Source organism: Phacochoerus africanus, chromosome 4 (genome assembly GCF_016906955.1).
Source record: "Phacochoerus africanus isolate WHEZ1 chromosome 4, ROS_Pafr_v1, whole genome shotgun sequence".
Taxonomy (NCBI): domain Eukaryota; kingdom Metazoa; phylum Chordata; class Mammalia; order Artiodactyla; family Suidae; genus Phacochoerus; species Phacochoerus africanus.
The window spans coordinates 10,250,368-10,275,008 of NC_062547.1; the positions used below are offsets into that span (position 1 = coordinate 10,250,368).

Here is a 24,641-nt window from a genome sequence, read left to right on the forward strand (position 1 = left end):
CCTGGCAGGGCGGCTCTGGGGGCCAACGAGGCTGCCGACTCCTGCGGGACCCCTCGACCCCGAGAAGCATTTGGGATGTGTTACAAGAATCCAGCAAGGCCTTCTCTGCGGTCAGCATCTTTCCTGGCCCACCTGGCTCTCCTGTCCTGTGAGAAAGGTTGGGGTGGCTGAGTCTCCCCTGGAGGAGGAGGGATAGAGGGGCCTGGGGTTCCACTGGGATTGTGTCACCAGCCATTATGTGTCCTCACCTGAGGTTTCCTGATTAAAGGCTGTCTCGGTCTCCCCAGGCTGCCCCTCTTGTTCACTTCTCACCTTTGGAAAGGTGGGAAAACTTCACTCCAAGCCCACAGGTGGGCAACTGCCTTGGCCCAGGCCACTTTCCTAGGGTGGCCCAGATAGAATTACTGGCCAACACGGAGGGCACAAAGCCCTGTCCCCTTGCTGCAACACAGAATGATTCTGAAGCACCCTCCCAGCCTCGGAGCTCCACAGGGGCTTGGCTGAGCCTTTGGGGTCTTCTAGGGCCACACCTGTGGCCTATGGAAATTCCCAGGCTAGGGGTCAAATTGGAGTGGCTGCTGCTGGTCTGCATCACATCTCACTGCAATACGGGATCCTTAACCCACAGCACGAAGCCAGGGATGGAACCTGCATCCTCGTGGATATTAGTCAGGTTCTTAACCCACTGAACCACAACAGGAACTCTTTGGCTGAGCCCTAGGGAGGGCCCGGCCCCACCCCTCCTGCTTGCTTCCCTCCCTCATCCCCGCAGATGTTAAAGCTGAGCGCCACCTGCCTGCAATTTCATCTCAGAGGTTCCCTCCTAGGGACCGCCCCCCCCCTCCCCCCCCAAGCCCTCTTCATCTGTCTTTTCCTTCCTCATTTTAAAAGTCTCCCAGCATCAAGGAGGGAGGGACTTAACCTAAGACCCAGCCCAATCTGGTCCCAGGCCTGTGCAGACGTTGCTCCCAAGCTGGGGTTGAAGTGCACGGTCGGCAGAGCACCCCCGCTGGACCGCTGTGGCCAACACAGTCCCTTCTCAGGGCCTCTGAGTGCCTCTGACCTGTCCTCCTTCCCCCTGTGACATATTGGGAGGCCCCAGTGGTGGGACCTGTCTTGGTCAGAACAGGTTCTGCCCACAATAAGCCCCAGGGCTGGCTGGCACCAGGAGGCTGGAGGTCCACTTTCAAGACTCCAGTGGGGCATGGATGAGCTGGTCTGAATTCTCAGCACCCTGGGCTCCCACACTGGGTGTGTGGGGTGTTTATTGTGCGGGAGTACAGCCTGCACTTCCCTAACCTAGGATTCCACCCGGAGGCTTCTGAGAAGCAGTAGAGGAGGGGGAGAGGGTGCTGGAAACCTCTTCCACAGGGTCAGTTTCACTGGACCCAGGGAGTTCCCCAAGGGCCAAGTGATCAGACATGGGTCAAGAGACCTGCTTTTGGAGTTTAGGTGACAATTGGCTCGAGGACAAATCGCAGTAGGTTTTGCATTGGGATAAATTCAGAGATTTAAAAATACCTTTCATGAACTTTTTTTTTTTTTTTGACTTTTCTCTAGCTGCTCCCACGGCATGTGGAGGTTCCCAGGCTAGGGGTCTAATCGGAGCTATAGCCACCGGCCTATGCCAGAGCCACAGCAACGAGGGCTCCGAGCCGCGTCTGTGACCCACACCACAGCTCACCACAGATCCTTAACCCACTAAGCAAGGCCAGGGATTGAACCTGCAACCTCGTGGTTCCTAGTCGGATTCGTTAACCACTGCGCCACGACGGGAACTCCCCATTTTTATTTCTAATAATGGGGATGTAAAACACATTCAAAATAAGTTCATGAGGAGTTCCCATGTGGCGCAGTGGTTAACGAATCCGAGTAGGAACCATGAGGTTGTGGGTTCAATCCCTGGCCTTGCTCAGTGGGTTAACAATCCGGCGTTGCCGTGAGCTGTGGTGTAGGTCGCGGACGCGGCTCGGATCTCGTGTTGGTATAGGCCGGCGACTACAGCTCCAATTAGACCCCTAGCCCGGGAACCTCCATATGCCGCAGGAGCGGCCCTAGAAAAGGCAAAAAGACAAAAAAAAAAAAAGAAAAAAAAGAAAGAAAAAAGAAATAAAAATGTGTAGGAGTTCCCTTGCAGCACAGTGGGTTGAGGACCCTGTGTCGCTGCAGCAGCCCAGGTCACAACCCTAATGCAGGTTCCATCCCTGGCCCCGGGAACTTCTGCATGCCGAGGGTTTGGCCGAAAAGCGTAAAACTGTAATAGATGAGGCGTCTTTCCATCCCCACATTCACCCGGTACCCCCTACCCTTTCTGTGATGTCTGTTTCTTGGGCGCCCCTTCTTGATTTCTTTATGTATATGCAAGCAAATCTTTATCATCCAAAGACAGAATAATACAGGCTCTGTTATCACCTGGGTTTGGTTGTTGTTGTTTTTCATGTGCTTCTTTGTGTTTTTCATCTAACCATCTCTCCGCAAGCTCTTTCTGTCCCGGTTCCTAGCAAGCATCCTCGTTTCTTTGCTTTTTACAGCGGCGTAGCGGCTTCTGCGCACACACACATCAGAAGTCATTGAACCATCCCCTGGGGGTGGACATTTGGGTCGTTTCTTACTCTTACAAACGATGCCACAAAGAATAACCTCGGCCTTACGTCATCTTGCACGTGTGCAAGTCTATCTTTAAGACGAATTCCCAGAAGTGAAGTTACTGGGCCAAAAGGTATACGCATTTCTAATTTTGACGGATGGCGCCAAATGGTGCTCCCTAGGGTTCATACCCATTGACGCTCCCACTGGCGATGTGTGAGAATCCGTGTTTGGGAGGGCCTGGGCTCCACAGATGAGGAGAGCAGAGGCCTAGAGATGCAAATAACACTCCTGGACAAGCGTGGGTGGAAAGGATGGATTGAGCTGAGCTGAGACCCCCGAGGCTCTCAGGAAATGGGGAAAGATGGATGGGGAAGGGGCCTCAGACCGTAGAAGAGGAATGCAAATCCATCTTATCTTGTGGAGCAAAGTGTCAGATTAGGTATGTTAGCGTGGGGTTTTCTAGTACAGATGATCTGTCTAATGGGGAGCCTTTTTAAAATTTTTTTCTTTTTACGGTCACATCCTCAGCATATGGACATTCCCTGGGCCAGGGATTGAATCCCAGCCGCAGCTGCAGCATCGCCAGATCCTTTAATCCACTGTGCCAGGCCAGAGACCAAATCCATGCCTCTGCAGGGACCCGAGCTCCTGCAGTCAGATTCTTAAACCCACTGTGCAACAGCGGGAACTCCAAATTGGGAGCATTTTAATTAATTTATTTATTTATTATTTTTGGCCATGCAGCATGTGGCAGTTCCTGGGCCACGCCACAGCAGACATCTAAGCTGCTGTGGTGACAATCCTGGGTCTTTAACATGCTGAGCCACAGAGGAACTCCTGGGGAGCATTTTTAGACTCTGTCCGGCTCCAGGAATCCCAGGATGAGGGAGCAGAAGAGGGCTGGGAGGGAGGGGCTGAGCTGCAGCTGCGGAGGGCTGAGAAGGGGGGACACCAGCAGGGGAAGGGGGCCAGGAGCAGAAGGGGAGGGTCTGGGGAGAACTAGCTGCAAACCTGGAACTGAACATACTGTCTGGGGCAGGGAAGGTGCTTAGAAAATAGTGGAAACAAAGAGCAAAAAGCCAGAACACCATGAAGTTCATCCCCAGAAACCTGAGAATCCACGCGTGCCCCTGGACCAACTATGACTGGGACAGAAGGTCTGTGCCGGTGAGACTGGACCCGTCTATGGGCCTAACCATGGTCTCCATCAATTCAGATCCAATTCTTGTCTTACTCTAGTTGTTTCCATTTATTTATTTATGTACTTATTCATTCATTCATTCATTCATCCTTTTTTAGGGCTGCACCTGCTGCCTATGGAAGTTCCCAGGCTAGGGGTCTAATTGGAGTTACAGCTGCCGGCCGGCACTACAGCCACAGCAAATGCAAGATCCGAGCTGCATCTGCAACCTATGCCACAGCTCAGGGCAACGCTGGGTGGTTAACCCACTGATCCAGGCCAGAGATTGAACCCGCAGCCTCATGGATACTAGTTGGGTTCTTAACCCGCTGAGCCACAGTCGGAACTCCCTAGCTGTTTCCTTTGAAAAAGTCATCCCGGGAGTTCCCGTCGCAGTGCAGTGGTTAACAAATCCAACCATGAAGTTGGTTGGAACCATGAAGTTGCGGGTTCGATCCCTGGCATTGCTCAGTGGGTTAAGGATCCGGCGTTGCCATGAGCTGTGGTGTAGGTCGCAGATGCGGCTTGGATCTCGCGTTGCTGTGGCTCTGGCGTAGGCCAGCGTCTACAGCTCCTATTAGACCCCTAGCTTGGGAACCTCCATATGCCGTGAGTGCGGCCATAGAAAAGACAATAAATAAATAAATAAATAAATAAATAAATAAATAAAAAGTCATCCCGAATTTTTCCCTCAGTCAACAAATATTTAAGGAGCAACTTCCTCCAATGTGTCAGGCCTGCTCTTGCTGCTTCAGCACTTAAACGATCACAGTTGTTGCTCTGGTGGATCTGTTGTCAGCCCTCCCACGTAGGCAAGAACACCAGCTGTGCCCAGTGCCGTGGAGGAAGGGAGGGCCGGGCTCTGTGAGGGGTGGTCAAGTAGGGCTTGACCACAGGGAAGTGATGTGTAAGCTGACATCTGCACAATGCTAGGAGGTAGTGGGTCAAGAAAAAGGGAACAGTGTGTGCGAAGGTCTGGAGGTGTGGAAGAACTTGGGAGTAGAATGAAGGCCAGGGTGGTGGGAGTTCAGGATAAGAGGGATCAAGGCGAGACAGGAAAGAGATGGGGACCAGAGCATGCAGGGCCTGGAAGCCCCACCAGAGATTTACTGTTTTATTCCAAGCACAATCGCAGGGCATTAACGAAAGGCTTTAAGCAAGGAGGGGTGTGATCAACTTTAGGTTTCAAAAAGATTGTGGGGCTGTGGAAAGGGGGCTAGGAAGGGTATAAGTGATGCTGGAGAGACCTGGGGCATTTGGTGGGAGAGCTCACCCCACTCCGTCATGGATCCTAACATCTTTTATTTGCAGTAAACTACAAATGGGGAGAATGATGTGACAAGAGTTTCCAAAGCCATCTGGTTCTGGGTGCCCCAAAGTCCATCCCCCCCTCAGCGGGGGTGGGGTGGGGCAGCTCTGGCCCTGAGGCCAGTGTCTCCAGCAGGCAGCCTGGAACCCGGCAGAGGCAGGTGCGGTGGGAATTTTTCCAACCTCCGAGTGGGGAGCACGGGACAAGAATAGGTTTTCAGCAACCGAGGGACCGGGATCAATCTGAGCTGAGTCAAAGTGCAAGTTCACTTTGTGCCCAGAGTTCTCAGTGCCTTTGGGAACCGCGTCTTGGGAACCTTGAAGAAGGACCCAGGATGTAGCCTGTTCCACGCTTACTTTGAGATGTTTCCATTGATGCTTTGCTATCAAAACCCATTCTGAGGAAGGCGACTCTCGTTACTTCCTGGCTGTCTTTCTAGGGCAGATTTGCTCACAGGCATGTCAGTTCCCTCTCGCACAACCTCTGCTTGGGGAATGGAAGACTGTCTTCTTCCAACCACCAATGGGGAAAGGGATGAGCTCGGGGTGGAGGGGCTGCCAAGGGTTCGTCTGCATCAACCAGCTCATGGCAGAGCAGCCTGGTAGGTTCTGGGGTGTTAGCCTCTCTCACTGCTCTGGCCCATCCTATGGGGCACACCGCTCTGCCTGGCCTCCTAGGGAAGGTCACCATCCGTGATCGCCGTCCCTTGACCTCTTTCCTTTTCTCATGATCTCTTCTTGGCTTTGAGAAAAATAAGGAGTTACTCCCTCAACCAAGAAGTCAGGTGCTCTGCTCTATGAGGAGATAAGGAGCCTGGCATTTCTGGTCTCCAAGTGTGTCTTTATATGATACTCCCACCTGGACCAGCTGAAGCCTGTTTGTCTTCCAGCTCTGTTACCAAGTGGAGGCTGCCGCTGTCACTGTGTTTGGTGCTGTCCAAGTGGATGTGGTCATTTCTGTCCCCTCCAGCCCCTCCCTGGTGGTCTGACCCCCATGATGTAGAAGAGAACACTGATGAAGAAAAACAACCCCACAGAGCACTTTCCAGGAGGTGATGATTTATTCTACGTTATTGGTGTGACAGGGAACAGGACCAAGATTCCACCTCCACGATCCCAGAGGAAAAGCGATCAGAATTATCTACATGGAAGCGCGGGGATAGAACCAAGGCGGGATCTTCCTGGGAGGTGGCTGGAGAGATGCAGGCTCAGGCCACGGGAGCCAGGCCGACCACGTTGTTGGCCCTGTCAAAGACGGTGTAGTACTGGCGGATGAAGACGTCACCCAGGATCCAGAGCTCTCCGGAGGAGGTGGGGACATCCATGCCCTCGAAGCCGCTGGTGCAGCTGTCATCGTCCTGGAGGAAAGGAGAATCAGACTGGGGCTGGGACACAGACCCGGCAGTGCCAGGTGGCCAGGGGGTGAGCATCCGGGGCCATGGTCCACTGCAAGGCATGTGCAAGGACGCGCTTCCTGGCTTGTGCCGGGGGACTCGGTTCTTGCCGGCCTGGGGTCTGCCCCGCATAAGCGGCCAACTGCACTCATGGATTCCAGGGATTACTAGACATTATCTAGTGTTCCTGGCAGATGCACCAACCCTGACATCAGCATCAGAGCTAAGGGGTTTAGGGAGAACTCAGCTGCCTGGAAGGATTTGGGAAGCGGCTGGTGACACAGCCTTTTCTCATTATTCTGAGCCCGTTGTCGCAGGGGCAAACCGGATCAGCTGTTAGTCCTTTTCATGCTCTAAGTCACTGGGCCAGTCACCTTGGCTGCATAGTAGAATCACCTGGGGAGTTTGACCCTCCCCTGCACCCCCAACCCCCACCATGGCTCAGGCCCCACCCTTCCTAATTAATCCACGTCACTGGGGGAGGGGCCTTAGGCGTCCATCCTTCTTGCTGAAAACGAGTCTCCCATCCGGCATTATAATCGGAGGTAGAGTTTTCCTGGGGCTCATCTGACTGAAGATTTATTATTTGGCAGAGACCTAGGAGCATCGTAAGCCCTGGTCCTGCGGAAAATGTGGTCTCCCTTTGCCCAACCCTTTGTCGCCTGGATGTGGTCAATGTCCCATGATCACCCCAACCCCACCCAGAGCATGGGGAAAGCTCCAGCTTTTAGACCAGGACACTGAGGCTACGGAAGCTCGTAATTTGCTCAGAATCCCCAGGCCAGTAATAGAGCCCCAGAGCTTGGACTCAGGGGTTGAACTAGGAATCCTCTTTTCACGCCCACCATCAGCCTTTGCCTCCCCCTGCCTCCCGCCCCGGGTTCTGCATCCAAATTCTCACTTGTGCATTTATTTTGGATGTGGCCACATTCGGTGTGGGCACATCTAGGTGGAAGGCCCAGGGCCCCCTTACCTGCAGGATGTAGGCACTGGGGCTCAGAGGGTACTGGATACCGTTGATGGTGAAGACGATGTCAGGCAGGCTGTCGATGGAGGAGCAGCTGATCACCATCTGGAAAGGGCGACAGTTAGAAGAGCTCTCCTTCCTCCTGCGGGGCGGACCCACCACTTGGGTCTAGCACAGGGCAGTCAGGGCTGGACTCACCTCGCCATCTGAGTTCTCGCTGGCTCCGATGTAGCTCTGGATGTTGGCAATGGCACTGGTGGGGCCGGTCAGCAGAGAGGTGCCCGTATCCACAATGGCCTGGCAGCCACCGCTGCAAGCGATGCTCTCTCCGTACATGGTGATGCTGAGGATGAGATGCGAGTCAGGGTCGCCTGAGCCCCCAGGGGGGACCTCTGCCAGGTGGGAACCGGGTGACCCTGGAGGTCCCTGTTCCCCATTCATTGGCCAGTGCCTAACATTGCAGCTTTTCTCCATCACATGCTCATTCCTTCTATTCACTCATGTACTCAAGTGCCTTCTCTGGTCGGCATGGGAGAGGCAAAGCCAGACAAGATGGGTGCATGGTTTCTGGCTGCAGGGAGCTCACACCCTAGCTGGAAAGTTATGCTCGAGGAAGAATAGGATGAGCAAGGCATGTGGCAGGGGAACGGAACACCCCCTCCCTCCCCCAGGGTGGCTTGGAGCAACCAGGGAAGGTTTCTCGGGGAAGCAGACACTCAGAGGTAGGGAGGTGATGAGCTGGACGAGGACCTCACAGACAGAGGGGATGGAGGGTGGGGAGTGATGGAGACGAGGGGAGCAGGGGCAGGAGTTCGAGGACCTGTGGGGTTTTAGCATGCCTGGGGCAGATGCAAGGTGATCAGTGGGTTTCTGTTTGCCCAGGATGCTCTTGGGTTTAGTACTGAAAGCCAGGCATCCCGGGAAACCTGAGTAATGGGTCACCCTAGCAGGCCAGCTGTGGAAAGAACAGCTGGAGGATGAGGCTGCATGGGGGACGGACAAGTCCTGAAGGCGTCTCAGCCATTTTCCCTCCACCCTAGATTGAAAGTGACAGGTCCTCTAAATGCTGAGCTAGGTAGACAGAGTGGGGTCCTCAATCCTTGAATCTTCCCAAGGATTCTGGTAGATTGTTCTGCCTCCTTGCCCAGAAGGAAAGTGGCTGTCCCACCCTTGTAGAGCCCTTGGGTGGCGGGGGGGGGGGTCCTAGACAGCCCTCTTCCTCCAGGGAGGTGCCTTTCTTGGGGTCTCTCGGGGTCTCTCTGGCTCGGCCAACTTCTGCCTTCCCTTCTGGAGCACCTTTCGCGGTGCTGGCTGTTCCAGGGGGACCCTGGCGTGCTTAGCTAATGGTGAATCTGTAAAGAAATGGGATTGGGGGCCCCTGCCAGAATGTTGCCATCCACAGTGCCCTCACCTGTCCAAGGTAATCTGCCAGTAACCCTCGACGGAAACAGGCACCCAGTTCAGGCTTCCTGTGAAGTAAGAAGAATCGATGCCGCCCAACAACACCACGCTGCCGCTATCGTCATTGCTGTGGAACGTGGAGGTAAGACAGGAGGTCATTCATTCATTCATTCACTCATTCAACTGAACATAAATTATGCACATTCTGAGAGCTATTCTCCTTTATTTATTTACTTTTTTTGGCAGCACCCTCGGTGTGCAGAAGTTCCTGGGCCTGGAATCGAACTGGAGCCACAGCAGTGACAATGCTCAATCCTTAATCCCTAGCCAGAGAACAGCACCCCCTACCCCCCCAACAAGGAATCATCTGGTCCAAAAATGTCCATAGTGCTCTGATGGGGAAACTGATCTATTTGGCCCCACCTGAAATATCTAAGTGCCCATAAAGGGAGATTATGTTTAGGAGCTGACTTGAATATTCAGTGGCCAAGAGGAAAAAAGGAGAAAAGGGCCTTTCAGTTGTAAACTACAGGGGAGGGTCCTTGTTACTGGAATATTCATTGTCTAAATATCTCTGTAGTTTCAGGGTAGATAGGGAAGCAAGTGGAAATGACGATAAGAAATGAATCACCAAAGAGTTGGTCACGCACGGACGGTGACCTCACTCACCTAACCCCACCCCCCTTCCCTGTCAACCTCTGACAGTCCCTGGGTCACAGCGGGGTTATAGGGAACAGGTAATAACCTAAAGATAAACATGAGCAGTGACAAATGGCTTCAAAAGACAAGGATGTGAGTGTCAGAGGAACGTTGATGACACGCCCTTGGTTATTCTGGCATAAACCTCTATTTAACCAAAACCAACACTTGATTTATTCTTTTTTTTTGTCTTTTTGTCTTTTCTAGGGCCGCACTCATGGCATATGGAGGTTCCCAGGCTAGGGGTCGAATTGGAGCTGTAGCCACCGGCCTACGCCACAGCCACAGCAACTCGGGCTCCAAGCCGCATCTGCGACCTACACCACAGGTCACGGCAACACTGAATCCTTAACCCACTGAGCAAGGCCAGGGATCGAACCCACAACCTCATGGTTCCTAGTCGGATTTGCTAACCACTGCGCCACCACGGGAACTCCAGACATTGACCTTTCTAAGCCTCTGCCAGCCAAGATTCTCTCTGCCCACGCCCAGCCCTTGACAGTGGCCTGCTAGACCAGGAGACCCCCCTTGCGCAACTTACGAGCTCAGGTAGACGGAGAAGAGGTCTTGGGAAACCAGGCCCTGGTCCCACAGGTTGTCAAAGACAGGGGTGGCCCCGGAGGCGGAGATGCTGGGGTAGGCCAGACCCAGGATGCCGTCGAAGGGGGCGTAGTACAGGAAGGAGCCAGGCTCTGTCTCGCTCAGGCCAAAGATCTGGTTGGTGTCGCTGATGCCTCCGACCTGGGTGGGGGGGGGCGGGGGTCCAAGATGTTCAGGATCAGTGTGTTGGCTGAACTCTCTGGGGTGTCAGCCCTGGGCCCAGGGCATCCCTGGTTCATTTTGTGTAGGGCTTGGCTTCCAGGCATCAGGCCGGAAGGAGGGGAGAGGGATTATCTCTGAGAATGCTCGTGATTCCACTGGAAGGAACAATCGAGGCTGAGCTCCAGATGGCCACCATCTGCGACTTGGTGTGAGAATTTGCTGCAGAACAGATGGTCACCGTGTGTTTGTGTTTCTGAGGATCAGATGCATAGTGGGAACCCCAGGCGAATCAGAGCCCTTGAGCCCCACTGTGTCCTGGGTGGGGAGGTGCGGGTGGAACTTTTGTGCTGCTGGTTGGGGGGAGGGGGAAGAAGAAGAGGTGCTCGCCCCTCCCATAGTATTCAGCTTGGGTGGCTTGTGGCTCCAGGCACCCGGCCCCTTGTCTCTGCTGTCCCCACTAGAAATGCCTGTGACATCCCTGCCACTTTCCTCATGTCCCAGTCAGGTTACTTTATTGGTCACTGAGACCCGTATTGCTTAGATGAGCTTGTTTTGGGCGATGCCCACTGGCTTCCAAGGTCCCCAGAAGCTGTTCCCAGGGCTTGGCAGGATGAGGTGGTTCACCAGCAGGTGCTCACCTGGACGGTGTCGTATCCAAGGATGCCTGTCATGCTCCCGGTGCCATAGGTGATGGACAGCTCCTGGCTGGTGGCCTCGAAGGTGGAGGAGTCATCAGGGTTGAACTGGTTGTGGTCGGCTGCAGGGGCAAGAAGTGACATGATTAAACTCCCAAAGCTGAGCGAGCATCCTGTGCTGGGGGCATCTCCCAGGGGTGGGTGCCCTGGTTCTGGGTGGGGCTTTGGAGGAGAAAGTGAATCTTTTCCCCAGACTTTGGAGCTCAGACCTTCCTAGCTTCCATTTCTGATTGGTTGGACCAATTGAGACCTTTCCACTGATGGAAGGTCCTCCAGAGGACCACCCCCCCACGAGGCTAAGGCTGGCTGGGACGGGTCCGGGGCTGCCCAGGTCACGTGCATCTTCACACTCTCTGCCGCCGGACTGAACTGCCCGAGGACCCTGTGGGACTCACTCCTTGACCCTCCGAGGGCACCTGAGCCCAGTCCTTGACCCCCTCCCCCAAGGCATCTGAGCCCAGTGCCGGGCACATAGTAGGTGCTCAGTAAATGCCTGTTGAGTGAATCCCTGAGTGACTCTGGCAGGCTTGGAATCGGACCTATTTGAGACTGCTGAATGTTCAGGGCTCCTGGTGAGGCGGGGAGGGCACTTACAGCAGGCGAGACTAGAGCAGTAGACAGAGGGCACCCACAGGTTGGAGGAGCCGGTGTCAAAGATGACGGTGAAGTCCTGAGCGGGGGTTCCGATGCCGATGGTGCCGAAGTACTCAGTCTGCGGGGGTGGGGATGGCACGGCTCACGGACTGGGGACTCCCCTGCCTGGCCTCCCCGGGGACTGTCTCTGGGTCATCTCTTTAATCCCCTCCCATCTTCCCCTTTACTAGCCTCCTCGCCTTTTCCTCTCTATCCAATGCATCCATCCTTCAAGGCTGAGCCTGGTCTCCCCTCCTCCTTGAAGTCTTCCCTGATTGCTCCTTTGTCCCCCCCTGACCGTTCTCGTCTAAGCCTCATCAACACCTAATAACAACCTGCCGTTCCCTCCCCTCTTCAGCTCATGCCTTGCATGTCTCAGGCTTGCTGTCCTAGAGAACGTGCACTCTTGCCCAGGGCTGGAACCTTATGGCGTCCAGCAGAGGAAAGGCTTAGGCACTTTCTCATTAAATTGTTTTTTTTTTTTCTTTTTCTTTTCTTTTTAGGGCCACATCTGCGGCATGTGGAAGTTCCCAGGCTAGGGGTCCAATCAGAGCTTCAGCTGCCAGCCTACATCACAGCCACAGCAATGCCAGAGATCTGAGCTGCGTCTGTGACCAACACTGCAGCTCATGGCAGTGTCGGATCCTTAACCCACTGAGCGAGGCCAGGGATCGAACCCACGTCCTCATGGATAGTAGGGTTTGTAACCTGCTGAGCCACCATGGGAACTCCCCAGATTTTTACCCTTAGTGGCAGCACTTTCTCCCTTGCCAGCTCTGTTCCAGCCACGCCGATATGGCTATTCTTTGATGACAAGCTCCTTTCCATCCCAGGGCCTGTGCACTTGCTATTCCTTGTGCTAGGAAAGGGTTTATTCTAGATATTTCCTCAGCTGGCTCCTTCTCATCCATCCTTCAGAGCTCTAGTCAAATGTCACCTCCCCCTAAGAGGTCTTCCCAGACCACTTTATCTACACCTGCTCCCGCCCCATTCTTCTTCTTCCGTTTACCCGAATTAATTAATTTTTCTTTGTGGCACTTGTCATTGCCTGGAATGATCGTCCATACTTATTTATCTGTCTCTTATTTGTCTGCCCTTCTAGAATACAAGTTCCAGGATCTTTGCTTAGTCACCACTGTCACCCCAGCTCCTGGCAGAAAGCCTCTGGTGCATGGGTGGTACTTCGTAAATATTTGTTAAGTGAGCAAATGGGCTAATTTTGCCAAGCTCTTACCAAGGGCTGGGCCCTGTACTAAGCACTCAAAAAAAAAAAAAAAAAAAAAAAAAACCCAAACCAAAGGAAAAAAACAAAAACCCCACAAAAAACAAAAACTACATTATTGCATGAATTACTCGATTCCTTCTGATTATTCATGGTTCTGTTTCATGAAGGATGAAGCCGAGGCTCACTCAGATAATTTAAATGACTGGCCCCAAAGGATTAGCGCTTAGATTTGCTCCAGGCCTGGCAGGTTTCATAGGCTAAGCTTCTAAGGCCAGGCAACCTGGCTTTCTATCCTTGGCTTTCACACAGGGGACACACAAGAGCTACTGAGGCTGAGGCTGGTTGACAGTGAAGGTGACACACCGAGTGTGTGGCAGGTGGTAGGGCAGGGCTGTGGGGTCCCACATAGAAGAGTCAGAGTGATCTTTCTGAAACCGCAGTCTGGCCTTGTCAACCCCTCTAGTTAGGATAACTGAGAAGCAATTAGGATGCAGACTCTTATCCCAGACTCTGGCCAGGCTCTACCTGCCAACCGCCGGGGCCTTGCTTTGAAAATGAACACCAATTTCCTTTGCTCAAAGGCCCTCTGCTCCCTGCAGTTACAGGGCCTGGAACAAGCTGTCCTGCTCTCTGGGACCCTCACCTGTCCTCTTGGAACCCCTACTCTTCCTTCACTGCCCGAGGGAGGCGTCTCTGCCTACCACCTGCTACACACTCAGTGTGTCACCTTCACGATCAACCAGTCTCAGCCTGGTTGTACTTGTCAGGCTTTGCGAGGCTGACTGTCGCCTGTCTCTACTACCAGGCTATGAACTCCCTCAGGTGCATCACTGCTGCTTCCCTGGGCCCAGCATAGTGCCTGATACACATGGAGGAGCTCCAGATACTGGATGAGTGAACGAGGGAATGAATGAATGAATGAGAGCAACAGGTTTGATGGAGTTTTCCTGCCCTCCCTGTGCCTCTGAGATCTAGGGAGCAGCTCCCTGGGTTACTGTGGCATGGGGGCTCAGAGCTCTGGGATTGCCCCTACCCCGACCCTGGGCCGGGTCCCTGGGGCTACTCACATCCAGGTAGTTCTCAAGGGGCTCATCGCCTATCAGGGAAGCGGCCTCGGGGAAGTACTTGCTGGCTGGGTTGTGTTTGTGGGTCTTCAGGAAGTCCTTCAGCTTGCCATTCTTGATCAGGTTCTGCCGCAAGGACTTCTTCCTGACCAGCGGGACCCTGTGGAGCATTTGCCAACAGAAGGTTTGGAGGAAGAAGAGTGATCAGGCAGGGGTCCCCCTCCTGGGGTGCGGGGGGAGACCCTGGAAGGAGAAGGAAGCAGGTCCAGGAGCGGAAGAAGGAAGTTGAGAAGGGAGATGCTTCCGTTTGGGGCCCAGGAGCACAGAGATGGGTTAGGGCGTTGTCCAAAGTCGCCGGGGCCTGGAGTTGGAGCCGGGAACCCAGCCCAGGCTAGGCTGTTAACCACCTCTGCAGTGCTGTGTCCCCAAAAGGGCAGAGCAGGGGAGACCTGAGACAGTTGAAGAGAGAGGACTTGTGGGAGGGAAGAAGGGAAAAGGAAGATATGGCAGAAAGAGATGTGATGCCACAGGCAGCAAAGGGAAAAGAAATACCCCCCCTGGAAGCTGTTTGTGCGGCATGTCCCCCAGACTCACTTGACGAGGCACTCGGAGAGCACCACCAAGCTGAGCAGCAGTAGCCACTTCATGGTTCTTCCTGGCTCCCAAGTCTCCAGAGAAGGGAAGATGGATGGAAGGTATGCAGCAGGAGGCAGGAGCTGCTCCTTTTATACAGTTCGAGTCCTTGGGAATGGCCTTATCAGCCACCAAACGTCACCCTTTACCCTTACCCCAAACAGAAAATTTCCTGATAAGATGGTCCCTGCCCTGAGCCATGTTCTGGGAAGTTTCCAGTTGGGTAGCTTTCCACTGTAGTCACCTCCCACGGTTGGGAATGGTCCCTGCAGAGAGCGCGTGCTGGGAAAGTGGGCTTATTCCTTAAATGATGCAATGCATTAAAACTGACAAGCTGACTCTTTAGACTAAAGTGGTCCAAAGTGCCCCTCACATTGAACAGATGTCAGAGGGGCTCTGGGTACCCTTGATGTGTCCTGGTTGGGATTTTCGGAGAGCAGCTTTCCTTTCAGTGATGGGCCATGTTCCTGTAGCTGCTGCCCCCAAGCATATTGGTAGGTCGGTGGTTTGGGACTCAAGACTCATTTCCCATAGAAAGGTCATCATATGGGGTTGTTGGGTGCCTAATTAGCCTATGGGACTTATTTTGCTCTTGCTTCTCATGGCAGTTGGGTTGAGTCTTCGGAAAGTGGTGTGTGTAGCACAGAGGAAGGGGACAGAGTGGGGAGCACATGGAGGAAGGTTTCCTTTCCTGGAGGAAGCAAACTTGAAACAGGCCCAGTTTGCCTTTCTGATCTGTGCCCCTTGCTTTCTATACCCTCTTTCTTCTTTCTGCTCCTCTCCCACACTCTCAGCCTCCACCGTTGAGACCCCTTCTGGATCAGACCTCTAGGTGTTCCATGCTTAAAACTGGGCTGGATCAGCTGCAGTGGAGCAAAGCAATCTGGGCAAATTCATACTAGAGTGTGAAGGACTTAAAAAAGTTCTCTTCTGAAAAGAGGAGACTTTCCAACCCAATGGATCCTTCCCTTTGTGGGGTTATTCAACAGACAAAGTGGAGTGGGAACTTTGATTCAGGAGTTGTGGAAGAGAAGGTATGTGAGCGGGAAGTCACCAGTAGGTAGCCGGCCATGTCTCTGGGTCTTGTTCTGAAATTGGAGTCCCTGGGCCACCCCTGGTTTTTCCAAACAAAGGAGACACAGATTCTACACAAGCTGCAAATTTCCCCCAGGGCCTCTGGAGGAGCGGTGGGGCAGGGCATATCAAGTTTAGGACCCATGATTGTTAGTAAAAAATTATATTTGCATTTCAAATTCACCCCTTAGGACATCTTTGTGTCCCATTTTCACATCTTCTGGTGCCTGCTTCCTTGGCCATCAACTTTGGGCAGATAGCAGCATTTCTGTGGAGGAGCGGATGGTCCTCAGGATGCTGGCCGAGGTCCTGGGAGCAGCAGATGGAAACCCTGGCTCCAGGCTTCCTCCTGGAGGGCGGGTTACCAGGGTCTTCAAAAGTACTTGGTGTCTTACGCTGGGCTTATGGGTGCTCATGATTATTCCTTACACGTTATGTATATGTGATGCATAAATAAAACTGTTCATAATACTGAAAAAAAAAAAAAAGAAGGCAAGGAGGGTATGGGCATACTTTTCAACTTGGAAATGGAGGAGTGGAGTTTGGTGCAACAGGGTGAGTCTGGGAACCCTCCGGATTGGGAGGTGGGGAATGAGCCGTGAGGAACATTGCGTGTATCTTATTCATCTTTCATCTCCCTCTGTGAGTTATATGGTGCGCAGAAGTGTTCAAGACAGTGTTTTAATTAATCCCATGTCAGCGCCGCTAGTTAAGAGCAGCTTGGGAATGTGGCTCAGGGTAGGGTCATGATTTCCTAATGAGCGGTTTCTGCCATTTGCCAACCGTTGCGGTGAGTGACACAGAACCGCTTTGAGCACGTGCTTTTCTTCCTTGGTCATGAGGGGAGACCCGGCGCTTAGATTCACTGGCCGCTGCTCTTTGCTCACTGTGATAGGTGATGTTATTATTCCCACTTTACAGATGAGGAAATGGAGGCAGGAGAAGTTGTGTCACTTGCCTGGCGTGACTGAGCAAGGGCTTGAACCCGCGTCTCTGTCACTCCTCATGCCTGCTCCCTCACAGACCCACTGACTGGGATTTGCTGGAGGCTGTGGAAGAATCTTAGGAAGAGCCCTGACTCCGGGGTCTGGGATCCCAGCCCTGCCTCTGAAATAGCTGCAAGACCTGGGGCTAGTGATCCAGTCTCTCTGAGGCTCAGTTTTCTCATCTGTAAAATGGGGGCAATAGTACCACCAATCTCAGAGGATTGTTGAGAAGATGAAATACAGAGCGCTTACCAGCCATATTCATATCAGAGGCTAAATGGAAAAGTGCTGATGAGGATGCTGAGCCAGTGGAATTTTCCCGTTGCAGGTGGGAACATGGGATGGTGAGGCCACTTGGGAGAAAAGAGATAAAGGCTGAATGACAGGAAAGGCAGGCAGGACGGAAGGAAGGAAGGCAGGAAGGAGGGCAGGAAGAAGAAGAGGGGAAGGAAAGAAAGAGAGAGGAGGGAGAGAGAGAGGCGAGGGGAGAGAAGAGAGAGGGAGGAGAGAGAGAGAGGGAGGGAGGGAGAGAGAGAGGGAGGGAGGAGGGAGAGAGAGGAGGGAGGGAGGGAGAGAGGTGTTTTTAGTTTTTTTTTGAGGAACCTCCCTACCGGTTTCCATAGTGGCTGCACCAATTACCTTCTCACCCACCTTGACGAGGGATTCCCCTCTTATTCGCCACATCCTCTCCCCACTTGTTGGTTTCTTGTTTTTGTGTCGATGGCCATTTAAAAGGGGTGAGGGGCCTCTCCTTGTGGTTTTGATTTGCATTTCCCTGATGATTAGTGACGCTGAGCATCTTTTCATGTACCTTGATAACCAACTCTCTCTATTCACAGGTCTGATTTCCTTCCATCATCGGAGAACTCTTTGTGCTTAACAGAGCTAACTCTGGTAGCATCCCTGGTTCCCAGGGTGAGGAAAAACTTTTTGGGGAGGAACAGCGACGTGGAGTGGGATGCGCAAAAGGTCACACAGCTGGTGGGGTAGTTAGAGCCAGGATTTTGAGCCAGAGTCAATTGATGTTAGTGATCTGCTGCATTGACCCTGACAAATTATTCTCATCGGTTTGCTTTTTTTTTTTCTCCGTGTTTCTTTGGCAAACCATGGCGTATGGAAGTTCCCAGGCCACGGGGTCGAAATCCGAGGTGCGGTGTGGCAAAACCAGGTCACTTAACCCATGGGCCCAAGTGGGAACTCTCGTCTGTTGTCTTCTCCATCATGAGTGCTCGCCCATGTGGATCTTTCCAGAAAAAAGACATCAACAGGAGCACCGGACAACCGGCTGTTGTAAACACATAGTTTCGGAGGCATGACGTAGCCCACACTTGGCCATTTAAGAAAAGAAAAGCTCCCCAAATATTGTGGGGTTGCTTACCCTGGCATTCTGGTTGACATAGGGGTTTTTTTCTTCTCTTCCTCTTTTTGTCATCCATAATGGACCTTACTGTGAAGATCTTCGGTTCAGGCCATGTTTTTCAAATTCTGTGGTTGGTTCGGACCTGTGGTTAGTAGGTGGAGTAACTAGGATGTCAGGAGTGGTTTGGTAACTCCCAGGGGTTTGGACCGCCCCACCTAGACCCCCAAGGGGGGGGGGGAAGGGGGTCCTGGAAGAAAGAGGGAAACTCACCGAGAGGTACCTGGTTTCCCCATGTGCCTGCAAACTCGACCCTGGTGTTTGGAATGTAATTTTCCAAGTTTAAATGTCCATCAAGTCATTCAATGTGGCTATTTTACCGTTTTTTTTTTTAAACTTCTAGGAAGACAGTGAATTTTTACCACGGATGTGTGGCCTGGGTTGCTCCTCGTAAAAATATTCCGCTAACTCCTTTGACCTTTGAGAGGACGCTTGGTTTAGGGCCAGCTATCAGAGTGTGGATGGAGAGATGCTGCCATGACTGGAGGGGATAGAGACATTCCCTGATCCCAAATTCATTATCTTGGGAAAGCTGTTCGTGATGCTAGATATGCGTTTAAACACTAAGCTCGGTGGGTATTATTGCCCTGCTTTCTGGAGACTAACGGGTCGTTAGCGAAGGAAGGAGCCTGTCAGGCAGATTATTAACCAGTTAATTATTTCATTTTAAACGGCCCAGGGATTGTTCAGGCTTGGGTGCTCTTATACCTAATTTGCAGAGGGAGAAACGGAGGCTCAGAGACGTTGAGTTTATGTATTCAGGCAGGGCTTAGGCTGGTGGTTCAAGACTCAAGACCAGCTCTCTCTGATTTTTACCCGAGAGTCGTTCCCATTCTGCTTCTCCAGCCCCAGATGGGGAAATGGAAAGCCCAAAAGAGGCGAGATGCAGAGCACTGGCTCCTACTGCTGGGATCATGCCTCAGTACATTGTCCCATGTGTTCTTCCTAGTTAAGAGCACTTTAAAAGAGAAACGGCTTTTATCGAATGCATGGAATTGAGTTTCACGCTGTTGGCGCAAGGGGATTGGCAGAGTCTCTGAGAGTGCTGGGACCTGGGTTGGACTGTGCCCCACATAGCAGGTTAAAGGATCTGGGATTGCCACAGCTGTGATAGTGTTGGCTCGATGTGATCCCTGGCCTAGGAACTCCATACGCCTTGGGGTGGCACAAAAGAAAGACAATACAGGAATTTTTTTTTTTTTTGGCTGTCCCACAGTATGCAACAGTTAATGGGAACCAGGAAATAAACCTGAGAAACAGCTCAGTGGCAATACCAGAATCTTAACCCCACTGGCTCCTAACCCATCAGGGAACTCCATATTGTGTGTATTTATTTTATTTGTATTATGATTATTAGTTTTGTCTTTTGTCTTGAGGGCGGCACCTGGGGGGCATATTGAGGTTCCCAAGCGAGGGGTCAAATCAGAGCGGTAGCCGCCGGCCTACGCCACAGCCACGCAGTGGGGGGTCCGAGCTGCGTCTGAAACCTACACCTAGCTCATGGCAATACCAGATCTTTTACCCCCTGAGGGAATGGCCCAGGGTCGGAACCCACCAACCTCATGGATCCTAGTCGGGTCGTTAACCATGAGCCATGATGGAAACTCCACTAATGTGTATTTCACATCTAGGTATAGCTTATGTACAATAGCAATAAATGTCAGGTATATAACACAGTGATTCACAATTTTTTTAAAAAATTTTATTTTTAAAAAATTGGAGTTGCCATTGTGGCGCAGGGGGAAACAATAGATAGGAACCACGAGGTTTCGGGTTTGATCACTGGCCTCGCCTCAGGTGTTACAGGATACGAGGTTGACCGTGAGATGCGGTGTGGGTACAAGACACAGCTCCGGATTCCCCCCGGATCCAGGCCTGATTTAAAAAAAGTTTTTCAGTAGACTTTATTTATTAGCGCATTTTTAAGGTTCACAGCCCAATCCAATCGAGGGAAAGGTACAGAAAAGCTCCAAGTACCCTCTGCCCCCTCCCCCCCATTCAGGCCTCCCCCACCAGCTATATCCTCACCAGACAGGACCCTTGGTACCATCCATGAACCGATCGGAACCAATGACGGTCACCCAAAGTCCCTGGTAACACACCCCCTGAGGGTTCGGGCTGAGAATCCAGGCAGGCCACTGTCTCCTTCAGCCCGATTGAGTGGCCGGCGGTCACTGTTATTATGAGACCATTTTATAGATGAGGACATGGAGGCACAGGGAGTTATGTGCCTTCCAAGGTCATGCAGCCATGCCTCTCCCCCCTGACTCTCACTTTCTCTCCCTTTTTGGTCTTTCCCTCCTGGAGGAGGATCTGTTGTGGTACCCCCCAGGTGTGCGAGGACCCTCAGAGGATAGAGCGGGCCTCAGGCAGGCCCATCCCAGAGCTGCCTCTGCCATCAGGGAGGACCAATGGGGCATCTTCTTCCCACCCCCCACCCCCTCTACTCTAGATTCCCTGGAAGAGAGACGGGGGATCTCCCTGGTTGAGTCGCAGAGCTCAGCAAAGAGTAACGGAGCCACCGTGGAGACCCAAAGCCCCGGGTCAACTGCAGCTCCTGCCAGGGGCCCCAGCCACGTCGTATCAGAGGCCAGCGCCCCAGCTCCTCCAGCCTTCCTCCTAAGAACGAACCTGTTCTAATATGCAGGACTTTTTACCCTCGGGGAAGCCCAGGCCCACCCTTTACCCCGTTGCGGACTGGAGGGCAACCTCCCAGGGGAAGCCAGGGGCCTCCCAGCCCCTCGGCTCTCACCAGGGCCTTCGCTCCTACCAGGAGCCTCTTCTCGACCTCAGCCTCTCCCGGGGCTACCGGGGCCCACCTCCTCTTACACCAGAGCCCGCGTCCTCAGCCTCCAGGGCCACACAGCATCCAGACGGCCCCCACCACAGTTCCTACCTGGGGCTTCGGCCCTTTCCACGACAGACCCCAGCCCCTCGAGACCCCAGTCACCCTCCTCCGGCCTCGCAAGACTGTCTGCAGCCCTTGCAGCCATGGGAAGCCCGCCCCCAGCAACCTACAACGGGGACAGCGAGGGAGGAGAGGAGCCCACAGGGTGACCAGGTCTTCACCTCAGGGTCATGCCCAGGAGACGCGGACAGCCAGACTCTGCCAGTGGCACTGGGAGCCTGGCAGGGCGGCTCTGGGGGCCCAAAGAGGCTGCCGACCCTTTACGGGGACCCTCGACCCCGAGAGAAGCATTTGGGATGTGTTATACACAGAATCCAGCAAGGCCTTCTCTGCGGTCAGCATCTTTCTGGCCACCTGGCCTCCTGTCCTGTGAGAAAAGGTTGGGGTGGATGAGCTCCCCTGGTAGGAGGAGTGGATAGAGGGGGCCTGGGTGTTCCACGGGGATTGTGTCACCAGCCATTATGTGTCCTCACTGAGGTTTCGATTAAAGGCGTCTCGGTCTCTCCCCAGGCTGCCCTCCTTGTTCACTTCTCACCTTTGGCAAGGTGGGAAAAAATGCACTCCAAGCCCACAGGGGGCAACTGCCTGGCCCAGGCCACTGTCCTAGGGTTGGCCCAGATAGAATACTGGGCCAACACGGAGGGCCACAAAGCCCTTCGTACCCCTTGCTGCAACCACAGAATTGATTCTGAAGCACCCTCCCAGCCTCGAGCTCCACGGGGCTTGGATGAGCTTTGGGGGTCTTCTAGGGCCACACCTGTGGCCTATGGAAATTCCAAGGCTAGGGGGCAAATTGGAGTGGCGCTGATGGGTCTGCATCACATCTCACTGCAATAAGGGATCCTTAACCACAGCACGAGCCAGGATGGAACCATGCATCCCCGTGGAGATAGTTAGGGTTCTAAACCCACGAAACAGCAAACAGGACAACTCTTGGCTGAGCCTGGGAGGGCCCGGCCCCACCCCTCCTGCTTGCTCCCTCCCTTTTTCATTCCCCGCAAGATCCTAAAGCTGAGCGCCACCTCCTTGCAATTCATCAGAGGTCCTCATAGGGACCCGCCCCCCCCTCCCCCCCCAAGCCCTCTCATCTGTCTTTTCCTTCCTCATTTTAAAAGTCTCCCGAATCAAGGAGGGAGGGGGGGGAATTAACCTAAGACCAAAGCCCAATCGTCCCAGGCCTGTGGCAGACGTTGCTCCCAAGTGGGTTTGAAGTGGCACGGTCGGCAGAGCACCCCCGCTGGACGCTTGTGGCCAACACAGTCCCTTCTCAGGGCCTCTGAGTGCCTCTGACCTGTCATACTTCCCCCTGATGGCATATTGGAGGCACACGTGGTGGGACCTGTCTTGGTCCAGAAACAGGTCTGCCCACCAAGAAGCCCAGGGCTGGCTGGACCCAGGGAGGCGGAGGGTCCACTTTCAAGACTCCAGTGGGGCCTGGATGAGCTGGTCTGAAATCTCAGCACCCTGGGAATCCCACACTGGGTGTGTGGGGTGGTTATTGTGGGGAGTAAAGCCTGCACCTTCCCTTAACTAGATTCCAACGGAGGCGTAACGAAGCAGTAGAGGAGGGGGAGGGGTGCTGGAAACGCGTACCACAGGGTCAGTTTCCACTGGACCCAGGAGTTCCCAAGGGCCAAGTGATCAGACATGGGTCAAGAGGACCTGTTTGGAGTTGAGGTGACAATTGGCTCGAGGGACAAATGCAGTAGGTTTTGCATTGGGATAACTTCAGAGATTAAAAATACCTTTCATGAACTTTTTTTTGTCTTTACTTTCTTCTGCTTCCCTGTGGCCTTGGAGGTTCCCAGGCTAGGGGTCTAATACGAGCTTAGCCAGCCGCTATGCCAGAGCCACAGCAACGGGCTCGAGCCGGTCTGGACCCACCACACACAGCTCACAACGACAGATTCTAACCCACTAGCAAGGCCAGGGATTGAACCGCAACTCGTGGTTCCTAGTCGATTGTTAACCACTGGCCACGACGGGAACTCCAAGGCCATTTTTTCGGATAAGGGGATGTAAAAACACATTCAAAATACAGTTCATGAGGAGTTCCCATGTGGCGCAGTGGTTACGAATCCGAAGTGGAACCATGAGGTGCTGGGTGGTCATCCCTGGCCTGCCTCAGTGGGTTAACAATCCGGCGTGCCGTGCGATGTGGTGTAGGTAGCCAGCAGCGGTCGGATCTGCGTGTTGGTCTGCTAGGCGGCGGGATACAAGCTCATTAGACCCCTAGCTCTGGGTAAATCCCATTGCACTGGGAGCGGGCCCAAGAAAAGAAACAAGCAAAAATAGACAAAAGGACAAAAAAAAAAAAAAAGAAAAAAAAAGAGAACAGGGGGAAAAAAGAAATAAAATGTGTAGGAGTTCCCTTGCCAGCACAGTGGGTTGAGAACCTGTGTCGGCGGCAGCACCCAGGTCAACAACCTAATGCAGGTTCCATCCCTGGCCACGGGAGGAACTCGCATGCCGAGGGTTTGGCCGAACCAGAAGACGTAAAACTAAAACTGAATAGATTGAGGCGTCTTTCCATCCCACATTCACCCGGTAACCCCCTACCCTCTGTGATTGTCTGTTCTTGGGCGGCCCCTTCTTGAATTTCGTTAGTGATGCAAGAAATCTTTATCTCCAAAGGACCGAATAATACAGCTTTCTGTATCCCTGGGTTTGGTTGTTGTTGTTTTAATGTGCTTCTTGTTTTTTTATCTAACCATCTATAGAAGCCTTTCTGTCCCCGGGTCCTAGCAAGCAAATCCTTCGTTTCTGCTTTACAGGGCGTTACCGGATCTGCGGCACACCAAAACATCAGAAAGTCATTTGAACCATTCCCCTGGGGGTGGACTTTGGTGTTTCTTAATCTTACAAACGCTTGCCACAAGAATAACTCGCATTAAGTCATCTTGCACGTGTGCAAGTCCTATCTTTAAGCACGAATCCCAGAAGATGAAGTTACGGGCCAAAGGGTACGCTTTCTAATTGACGAGATGGCGCCAATGGCTGCTCCCTGGGTTTCTCATACCCATTGACGCTCCACTGGCGCGATGTGTGAGAACAGTGTTGTTGGGAGGGGCCTGGGCTCCAAGAGAGGAGAGCAAGAGGCCTAGAGATGCAATTAAACTCCTGGACAAGCCGTGGGTGAAAGGAAGGATGGATTGAGCTGTGAGCTGAGACCCCCGAGGACTCAGGAAATGGGGAAAGAGATGGGGGAAGGGGACTCAGACCGTGTAGAAGAGGAATGCAAATCCATTTATCTTGTGGAGCAACGTGTCAGATTAGGTATGTTAGCGTGGGGTTTTATGTACAGAGGATCGGTCTAATGGGGAGCCTTTTTAAAATTTTTTTATTTTAGTCACATCCTCAGCATTATGGACATTTCCCTGGGCCAGGGATTGAAATCCCAGCCGCAGCGGCAGCATCGCCAGATCCTTTAATCCACTGTGCCAGCCAGAGGACCCAAACAATGCTGCAGGGACCCGAGCTCTGCAAGTCAGATTCTTAAACCCACTGTTGCAACAGCTGGGAACTCCAAAGGGGAGCATTTTCATATTAATTTATTTATTATTATTTTTGCCATGCACATGTGGCATTCCTGTGCCACGCCAAAGCAGCACGTCTAGCTGCTGTGGTGACAACCTGGGTCTTTAACATGCTGAGCCACAGAGGAAAACTCCGCCCCCCCCCCCCCCCCACCCCCCCCATGGGGAGA

General features: G+C 53.0%; 1 protein-coding gene across 1 annotated transcript; it reads right to left on the bottom strand.

Moving 5' to 3' along the window:
• Nucleotides 1-6,116: 6,116 nt before the first annotated feature.
• On the bottom strand, nt 6,117-14,610 carry PGA5 (pepsinogen A5). The gene is made up of 9 exons (XM_047775601.1): nt 14,512-14,610; nt 13,921-14,077; nt 11,590-11,707; nt 10,939-11,057; nt 10,080-10,279; nt 8,850-8,966; nt 7,637-7,781; nt 7,445-7,543; nt 6,117-6,435 (listed from the first exon to the last, which is right to left on the bottom strand). The coding sequence occupies exons 1-9, from the start codon at nt 14,562-14,564 to the stop codon at nt 6,286-6,288; spliced, it is 1,158 nt and encodes a 385-aa protein (XP_047631557.1). The 5' UTR covers nt 14,565-14,610; the 3' UTR covers nt 6,117-6,285.
• Nucleotides 14,611-24,641: the final 10,031 nt, after the last annotated feature.

Bases quoted from the DNA above. Each gene is read 5' to 3' on its own strand.
- PGA5 (XM_047775601.1), bottom strand. From the start codon at position 14,564: ATGAAGTGGCTACTGCTGCTCAGCTTGGTGGTGCTCTCCGAGTGCCTC. The intron at 7,782-8,849 runs GTGAGGGCACTG...TCTCATCCTCAG, and splicing joins TGGCAGATTACCTTGGACAG to CATCACCATGTACGGAGAGA. The intron at 7,544-7,636 runs GTGAGTCCAGCC...CGCCCTTTCCAG, and splicing joins GCGAGAACTCAGATGGCGAG to ATGGTGATCAGCTGCTCCTC.